Here is a 10313-nt window from a genome sequence, read left to right as displayed (position 1 = left end):
TCTCTCCCTGTTTCCACTTTTTATATGCCCCCCTTTTAGCCCGTAGACTGCTCTGGATTTCTCTGGTCAGCCAAGGAAGCTTCTTGGCCCCTTTCCCCCTTTTTCCCCACATCAGGATCGTCTCCCTCTGTGCCCGAAGGATCATTTCCTTAAGGCACAGCCACCCTTCCTGGGCTCCCATCTCCTCAAAACTCTTACTCTGCAGTGCATCCTTGACTAAATGCCTGAGTTCATTGAAATCAGCTTTCCTAAAGTCGAGCACTTTCACCCTACTAGTTACCTTACCCACTCAACGTCTTATGGTGAATTCTATTATTTGGTGATCACTGTCCCCCAGGTGACCACCGATCTGTAGGTCTCCTACCATGTCATCCCCCGTTGCCAATTCCAGGTCCAGCAAGGCATTCCCCCTAGTGGGACCATGTACCTCCTGTGTCAGGTGGAGGTCCTGTACACAGGATGCATATATACTATGCATATATATGTGCATAGAAGTCATCATTTAAAAAAGCAGCAGTTACCATACACTGATGTGAGATATTATTTTATCTTCCTCTGCTGTGCTATCTCAAATATGTTAACAGTTCCTCAATAATGATTGTTGGATAGTAGCCACTGTATTAGAGGTCTGAGATCTATTATATGCTTTTATTTGTGCAAGGGCTTGAGCCTGTTTATTTAAAACCTATGTAGAGAAGCTCCTTTTTACCAAAATGAGCTGTGTTTAAAACTGTTTGCAAAAGAGTAGGAGATTGAAAAAGCTGTTAATTTCAATTGATAAATTCCCTATTTTCACTTGTTTAATAACTTCCTCCAGCTTAATAACTTCCCTTGGTGGTAGAATTTCTTCTGACTGGTTTCAGTTGGAAGGCCTCTCTTTTGTGTATGAGAAAGTGGGGAGGTGGAAGGGGAGATGGAACATGTGATCTAGTGTTGCATTTAATATGTGCTTGCAATTTTTAAAACATCTTATTTTTTGTTGTTGTGGATAACTACAGAAAAGAGCATAATACTTTGATGGTTGCTAATAATAGAATCTAAGGCATTGTGATTGGTGCTTTGTAGACACTTAGAAGAATCTGTACCCCAAACAGTTTACAGCTTTGACTAGGCTTGAAAAGTCCTAATTCATAATTAGCTCTAAACTAAATTTCAAACTATGTATTGTTTGTTTCCATACCTACTAATGTACCACATACATTGTATGTATATGCATCCTTCCCAGCTCTCAGATTTTCCATCACAACTTTAAAAGGGTCCCACTGGATCTTGTAGATACATGGGACAGATATCAAAATTTCATAATGTTTTGTAGGAATTGTAACACTGCCCACAAGGTGATTTTAATAGTGCACTATATCTTTTTCAGAAGCAAATTGCCAACCAATTACAAAAGCAGAGGTTTTTTTATTATTGGGCGTCTGAGCAAACTATAAGTCCATTTTTTTTAAAGTTAGGCCTCCACTTACGGTAATAGGAACACTGGTTGGAATTGTAATTAATCTAATAATCTGAGAGACAAAAAGCCATTAACAGACACGCTAGTTAATCAGGTTGCTTCATTCCCTTGGATATGGTGCCAACAGCAGTGTTGACAAATTGCTTCTCATAGGCTAAAGACAGAAATTACACATAAACTGGTATAAGTCATCAGAAACCAGTCCAAATCTGTAACACAACAGCAGTTCAGTGTACATAAACTGCTTTAAGATTGACCAAAACTGGTTTAAGATAAACCTAAATGGTTATATTATCAGACTTAACTGATTTAGGTTAAATCAGTTTATTAAACTTCTGTCCCAGATCCCCTCCATATTCAAGTTAACTTACAGTACCCCACCATTCTGGGATGCTTTGCACCTCCCCTGCAAACCCTGACGTTTCAGGGTGGGTGAGCTAGCTGTCTCTTCCAGCTGAACAGGGAAGCATGCAGTAGCACCCCCCAGCTTCTGGCCTGGTCCACTGCAGGCATGTGACTGCGTTTGCAGAATAAAAAGTGCATGTCTGTTTACTTGCTTTATCAGTGAACAGACTAACCTACGAAGATTGAATTGATTCATCCTTGGCCTATTTAGCTGTCTGTACTTAGCATTACTGTCTTAACTTTCTAGGTTTGTGGAGACCAAAACCAAGGAGCTGTTTTTCTGCGTGAATTTACATTGATTCGGAGAGAGAGCCTCCATGATGATTTTTTGTCTGATTTGCTGAATAACCACAAAACAGAAGACCTGGTAGGATGCTTCTATTTTATAATTTGTTTGATCAGTTCTCTGTCCAGAAATGTTATGTTATGAAATTGTGCAAGGAAACTGTCACTCGGTTTTATTTATCCTAGCTAGTGCAGTAAGCATCTGTCATATGCTACATGTAGTGAAAATTTAAGAACAGATTTTCGAAAGGGTACAACTTGACCTCAAAAGTTATGATAGTTATAATCTTCCTATAACATTTTGGTTATTTAGGTTCCTGCCTTATTTTGATTTGTACATGAAAAAGCAGTTTGCATTCTAAAATTAAGGTTTTGTACGTCTCAACCCTCCCCACCCCAACCCCCCAAACCCTTTGATGTGGAAATATGCAGCTTGTAGAGGGTGAATCTGAAAGATTTCCTGACAATTATTTCAATATTGGGGTTCCCTTTGAAGTAATTTTACAAAATAAATGATGCTTTGCAAGTAGTCAATAGGTTAAATGGTGCTAAAATAGAAGTGAGAGAGAAATGGATTTAGAAAAGAAATATTATTTTTATCCAAAATACCTATATACTTACCTTCTCTTGTGTCGGTCTATGTAAAACTTGGATTTGTAAGTGTGAGGTATTTCAAACTTTGAATACTAAGCTGCTCATTCTCTGATGTTTTAAGTTAAAGAAAAGAATTTACAAGTTGCACATTTTAATCTTGCCTCAGCGTGAGAAGAAACAAACCAGTTGATTTTAACATAACAGTAAATTCACAAGCTTAATCCTTTCAAGGCTGTTTTTGCTATGATTTCTAATACATTTTCGTTAAACCTGAATTGTAGTTTTACCAGCAGCTGGTGTATTCCTAGATTACTGATGTGTTTTAGGGATTGTTGTCCTCAAAAAATTTCTGCGGGATAGGGAATAATAAAAAAACTGAGGAAAAGGATTCAGTGAGATTTAAAATCATGTGTTGGAGTGGCCAGGCTTACTGCCTCTTCAGTCTGTTGTTCTAGTAGCCTAAGATTAGTGCCTCCAGTTACCTGTCTTAGAGCATGAAGGAAGATTATCCATCTATCTTCTGTGAGAACATGGTAGAGCTAAGACAGTGGGAAGGATGTGGTGGTTGACTTATTTTGATAAATCTTTTTGCTGAGGTCAAAGAACCCAATTAACAAAGGGAATTAAAGCATTAACCAACTGCTGAGTTTATGCTAATCCATCTGCTTTTAGACAAGATGTTCTTGGCATTTTACAATCCCACTAAAAGAGTTCACAGATGGGGCAAAATCAACACTTTGTTCTATCAGTGTGTACAATTTTATGGGGGGTTCAGAGAAGTACCAAACAACTGCTTTACTGCCAATGCAATAAAGATTCTTTGTAAAGATACTACTATTTCCACCCTGTGATTAATGATGTGGTCCTGGAATCACTGTATATTAGAACCACTGATGCCATGCAGCCCAGAGTAGCAAGCAGCATTTATGTATGTATGTATCGCTGGCTTGGGTACTTGTTGCCTTGAAATGTATTGGTCTGGTCTTGTGCCTGATTGCAAGTGTATTAGGATGCTGTTGATAAGTCAAGGCATTGTATAAATTACTCAGAAGTTTCTCCCTAGGGTAGCATTTGTTATTCCTATACCACAAGCATGATATTTCTTAATGTGCTGCTGTCTTCTCTTATATAAATGGAAAAAAAAAAGACTTATGTTAAGAGTACATTATTAAGGTTGCAAAATCAAGCACTCTCAAGGTAAGGAAAGCTGTAATTAATGTCGTATACCTCTTGCTTGTTCATTATGATGCTATCTTTGAATAAGTTATTTTTTTATGAGATACCTGACTCATTTGGTACCCAGATGGATGAAACATTGTTTATGAGATTCGTTTGTATATTTGTTTGTTTGTTTTTCCTTTTGGTTTTGTTACCCTGTGGGGTCAGGCCAACTCTCAGGATCTCAATATTGTGCTGTTAGACAGGGGTGTGTGACACAATTGCACATATACAAACACACAAATCAATTAGGTGCATACACACACACTGCCAACTCAAGCACATAGACATCCATACCAGCCTAGGCACATGAATGTCTATCATCAATTCAAGCACATACACTATACACCCCAAAAGTTAAACAAAAATTAATTGTCCATACCTTCACACTCAGTACAATTCATATATCATGCACACAATCACATGCACGCACACACATACACACACATAGGTAAGTTCCTAACTTGGATGGTACGGTATGTGTGTGTGTGCTTGGGGTACCTGGGATACTTGGGGGAAGGTTAAGGTGAGAGAGAGAGAGTTAAAGTTTAAGGAGTGAAATTTGCCAGAACCGGGATTAGAATTGGTCGACTAGAGGGAAGTGGTCTGAGGAACTGAGGCTTGGGGTTACTTAAGGTAAGCTGGGGCTGGAAACTGAGGCAGACAGCTGAGATATTGTGGGGGAGGGGAGGAGCAGATAAGTGGTGACAAGGAGGAGACAGCCAGGAAAGAGAGAGAGGCAGAAACCTGAGAGCTTGGGGCTTGAAACAGGCTGACAGCTTAGAGACTGCGGGGGGCAGATAAGTGGTGGCAAGGAGGAAACAGTCAGGAAATAGACAAAAACCCAACTTGAGGTTTCAAAATAACAGGTTTATTAAACGGACAACACACTACATAGCCCCATGAAGTTATTGGTTCCCGCACACACACGCGCGCACGCGCACACACACACACACACACACACACACACACACACACAATGGCAACAGGAAAAAGAGACTTAGTGGAAGGGCTGGAGTCCAGGTAGGGAAGAGAAACAGAGTCCAAGTCCTTGGTTGAAGAGGGGGTAGGGGGTGATAGCTACCTATCCAGGCTGGAAAGGGGTCCTTGTCCAGCAGGTGTTGTCCAGAGGGGGGTCACCGACAGGGCCTCTGGGTGGATAGGTGGTATGGCATAGTGCTGGTCCAGATGGAGAGGGCATCCCAAAGAGTCAGTCTTCACTACCCTTTTGTATGGGGCAGACTTCCTCTGATCTCCTATGGGAGGGCCTGTCCAGGCAAGGTCAGTCCTGTTCCAGAGGGCTCCAGGTGTTCTTACTGAGCATGTGCAGCCTTGGTGCAATGGTGGGTTGCCTCATCTTTTGTTTCTTGAATGCTGAGGGTGGTTCCAAGTGCTGGGTCGTTGGTCCAGGTATTGGTGTGGATGGTTTGGTCATTCAGAGGGAGCTATTTTTAGATGTACTGCCATTGTCTCTCAAGCACCCTCATTCATCCCCATTCATTCAGGAACCAAGTTACATAAGAGGGGTAGTATGAGTCATGGGTTACACAACCAGGCATGGGGATAAGATGGAGGCTTGACATTACAAGATGGAAACTTGACATGACTTATGCTAACTTACATAAATAGGCCTAAAAGGTAATCACAAAATATAAAAGCAGTAAAAAATCAATACAAACATAATAATTATAATTTATAAAACAATGGATATCTATATCAAAATAGCAGGGCATTTATTGGCAGAGGGGAGAGAAAAATAAAATGTACTACCTAAAATAAAACGTTAAAGCTTATCCTACATCTTAGCTTACTTAGACTTATCTATAGGGAATAAAGAGGGAGAGACAAAATCAGAAATGGTTGGGGAAGGAAAGGGAATGCATTTTAAAAGAAAAAAAAGAAACTGTGTATTTTGCTACAGTTTGTTGCATATGCAAAGGGGTGCTGAATCAAAGTTGTACAGGCCAGTGCTCAACCATATAATTTTAAAATATGGGCACAACACTTATCCCAAAGGTTTAGGTTATATCTTTATATTTCTGATTGCAAAGTAATACATATTTGTTGTCACCTAACTCATTCAGCAACACTGTGTATTTAAATGTATGACTTTCTTGCTCTGTGAATTCAGCAAGTAGACTATCATTGTAGGAAAAGAACTGCTCCAGTTGTCAATAAATGTGTTGTTTTGTGCTGTACTGCAATCAGTTGTTCTTGGTCCCTGTGAAGGACTATATTTGTAATTCAGGCAGCCCAAGAAATTACTGTAGTTCTTATGTTAAAAGTAATAAACCATATATATTAATCAGCCAAGAACAGTCAGAAGACACATGTCAGTAGCTAGTCAAATAAGAATCTTCCTTCCCTGGCACAGATGAGGTAAAATTTACTAACAAAGAAGTTCAGCTCTTTGAGAGAGTGCTTTGCACTAAGCATGACTCTTAGATGGTAGACATGTTTATTGTCTACTAGTGTGATGCACCTATATGAAAAGTGTGATGGAACTGTATGAAAAGGATTATGATGGGTAATGTAGCTGAATTAATATCATGCACCCTTTGCTGCAGGGCTGAGGGGTCAAGTGCAATTTTGATCTATGTAAAGTATACGGCAACTGCACGGGAGAAGTGCAGTCACTCTTTGCTACCCACTACATTAAAGCCATTGCATCATAATTTGTGAGGAGACTAGAAGATGAATTACCCCAAATACTTTACTTTGCTCTGTACAGTGCCCAGTGAAATGTACAGCACTAATAAATCCCCCTCTTCAGTTGCACTATTACTTACCTCAGTAGTTGAACTTGTAACAAGTTCTTCTTTTTTTTTTTCCCCCGTGTGCATTGCCCATCCTCCTGGGTAGTAAATTTTGGTTTATTGGCAACGTGGCTTTTGAACCCAAAGCTTCCATTCCAATACAAAAATACAAGTCTTGTGTAGCACCATTAGCACTAACCTCAGAAACTTGAGACCTTAAAACAGGCTCCACAGCTTTGGAGGAAGATTTTAAATTAACATTTTCCATCTTAAGCTAAACCCAAACTATACTGAAGAAATTATCCCAAAAATGTAGTAGAACAAAGACTCTCTTAATTCTTAAATAATTAGGTTTTTCTTAAAATATTAGAAAATAATTAGAAAAGCCAGGGAAGAATTAAAAATAATAGTGCACATGCATTTTGAGGATTTACTGGGAACCAAATACAATTTATGAGGTTTCCAGTTTTTTTAATTGTTTTTTCAGATGTATAGTTCTTTAATATTTTTTCCCTATTCCTTTACTATTCATGCTGTGGCATGTTGTTTAATGTCAATAGTAAGATTCAAGGCAACATTACTAGGATTAAGCATTTTATCAAGAAACAATTTAAAAACAAAGATTATTCAGGGTCAAAACTTTCTTTGGATAAAGCTGCTTCTGATATAACTTCAGTGATGGTGGATTTAATTCTGGTTTACACCAGTGGAAAGTGAAAACAAAAAAAACCCTCTTGGCTAAGTACAAACATTCAAAAAGTCCAAGCCTGAATTGATTCAATCTTTGCAGGCTAATCTAACCTGCATAAACTGAACTGATTTGCAAGTGAATAGACATTTCCTTTTGATTCTGGAAATGCAGCCACATGCCTGCAGTGGCTCAGCCTCAAAGCTGGTGGGAGGGAGGGTGGGGGTGCTAGAGAGAGCCCTCCCTTCCCGTTGGATGATGCTTGGGCCAGCTTTGGCCAGGCCCCTGCCGCACTAGGGGGCCAGCAGGGCAAAAGGCCAGGCAGACCTTGGCAGGGGGTCCATGTGCTGGTGGAAGGGAATTTAATCCCCTTCCATGCTTCTGCCCCCCCCCCCCCCCGCCTCCCCATTCACCTGAGACATTGCCCGCACTGGCTCTGACCCTGCCTCCTGCTGCATGAGCGGCCAGTGGGGTGGAAAGTCTGGCAAACCCTGGCTGGGATCATTGTGCCAGTGGGAGAGAGGGGAGGTGGGAGGTTAATCCCTGTTCACCTGAGGCAAGACCTGGGCTGGCTCTGGCCATGCCACCTGCTGCACAGACCTCGGCTGGAGTCCCATGCCGGTGGGAGAGAGGGAAGATGGGGATTTTAATCTTCCTCCCTCCCTTTCCTTTGCCTGAGGCTGCTGTTATATGTATAACTTCTGTCCCTAGCCCCTGTGTTCAGTTACTGAACTTTGGCATGCATCTCACTCTGATTCTGTATATGTAATATTAAGTTGTTTCTGATATTGATTATTCACTTCAAGTGGAAGGGACAATTTTCATAGTATTGTGATAGTGTGTATTCCAGTTGTCTTGACACTATTTCCTCTTTGTGGTGGTTGGGTGTTTTTATTTTAAATTTTACTCTGGATCAAATTGTGAGGAAGGGAACAGATATCACACAACATATCTCCTAGCTAAGCTATGTGTAGCCTTTTGAGTTTGTGGCCCAATCACATTGTTTAAAACTGTTATGAGGTAACAATTGGTACCTTGAGGCATGTTCTTTGGCCTTATTTGCAAAGGGAGCAGAAAAAACTTGTAAGATCCCTGCCAGGGATGCCCTAGGCATACAGGATATCCTAGTAGGCATAGAGCCTCTTATGCTGCCTCTTATATCTTTGTTTCCACCAACATTGGTATTAGGAGTTGAAAGAGGAATGCAAGCAGGGCATATGTGGGGACGAGAAAAGGAGAAGTGATAGAAATGGAAGCATCAGCATCCTTGTAATTATCTGTATTGGCCTTTGAAAACCAAACCCCTACATGGCCTAGCCATAGTACCAACTTAAAGTACTTGAAAATGGTGTCAAGCTCAAAAAAATCATGCATTTCGCTTCAAACTCTTCTACTTCAAAGCAGAGCCAGCTGATCTTTTACCTATAGAGTCTAGGAAGAAATTAAGAACTTTTCCCCCTGAATCACCCTGGTAAAAAGGATTACAAAGATTGCACCAGGGCTAGGGCTGTTTCTGAAGTTTCAGGGGAAGCAGGAAGAGGGAGATGGTAGGTGGCTTTTCCTTCAGTTTCCCTTTGACACCAGGGCTATTTCAAGTATTCCAGTTTTATTTTATGGTGTGGTTCAAGGAACATGGTTTTGACTCATGACCAAATACACATTTTCTTCTTAACAGCTACCCTCAAGAGCTATACCCTGAGCTATACAGTTTGGCCATGACTGCTATAGAAGAGTCCTGATTCCCTGCAGATGAGTGCGGCTTTGTGGTTCCATACAATTCTACATATGATTCTAATTCAGGAGATTCTTCCCTCTGAGCCAGTTCATTCGTTTCAGCATATAAGAGAATTGTTTGGCTGATGTCTCAAATCATATTGTCATCGCACTGTCAGTAATATAAAGTGTTGCATTAAATTTCAGATGGGATGGTACTATCCTTACTGACATACCTCAGCATACTTGAAAAACATGTATTGCGTTGAACTTAAGTCTCATATATTCCCCATACTTATATTCATGATGGCCCCATATCCATGTGCAGTTGTGAATGTAGGCTATGTTTCTCTAGAAACAGCCTGTTTAAAGCACTCTCTTTATAAATGTCTCCAGTAAGTGTTTTTTGTCCTGTATTTACTTTATAAAATGTTACTTGCTTCCTGCAGATTAAATTACTTTAAGTTGCTAAAGCTCTTTATCTTAAATTTTTATCTATTTAACTAGAGGACAGTTTAAAATATATTTTGAGGTCTGTGAATCTTCAAGAAAAAAAAGACAAGAAATTGGTATTTCCCATGGGCCTCAGTTGCAGCCCTTCTAGATACACACACAGATTAAAGATTCTGGCTGCTTTTTTGCCCATTTTCCTCTGATCTGCTCTTAAAAATTACATTTTCTCTTTTGCCTCTTCAAATAAGGTCATGACCACTTAATATTTGGGACCCATTACAGTTTCTATTTTTTTCTTTGTTAGGAAGCCAATCAAGATACCACGTCTGAATGTAAGTTAAATTCCAAAGCTTGAAATCCAAATCCTTAAACTGCCAAGATTATTCTGTTACTGTATTCAGTGCTGGAATTGACACAGAGGAAAAGGAAGCTTGCTTTTGAAAGATAGTGCTATTAGCCTTGTCAACATTATGAAAGCTACCCTTTACTTGATGTTGGTGCTCTAACTGCTTCAGCTGTGCTATATAGAATGGCATAGAATACACTTGGGATTACCCTTGGAGTTGACTGTGTTCAAGCTGGTTAATATTCACCTGTGGCTGAGGCCTGTTGTCAGCAATTGGTCATTTCCTTAAATGTTCCCAAAGTTCTCATGTGTAAGGTAGCATTTCTGTTTGTTGCTGTAGAGCAGGGGTGTCCAACCTTTTTGAATGTGGGGCCGGATCATGAACTTTTTATCACC

General features: G+C 40.1%; 1 protein-coding gene across 1 annotated transcript in view; it reads left to right on the top strand.

The window, feature by feature from the left end:
- The window catches only part of LOC102379424 (ADAMTS-like protein 1), a gene marked incomplete at its 3' end in the record, with an annotated part of 697172 nt that overhangs the window by 206190 nt on the left and 480669 nt on the right, over positions 1-10313 (top strand). The window contains exon 3 of the mRNA XM_025201268.1: positions 2112-2231. Within this exon, the coding sequence (XP_025057053.1) occupies positions 2112-2231 (120 nt within the window). The remainder of the gene's footprint in view (positions 1-2111; positions 2232-10313) is intronic.

This window comes from Alligator sinensis, unplaced genomic scaffold, assembly GCF_000455745.1.
Source record: "Alligator sinensis unplaced genomic scaffold, ASM45574v1 scaffold917_1, whole genome shotgun sequence".
NCBI classification, from domain to species: domain Eukaryota; kingdom Metazoa; phylum Chordata; order Crocodylia; family Alligatoridae; genus Alligator; species Alligator sinensis.
This window is presented reverse-complemented; position numbering and strand designations above follow the sequence as displayed.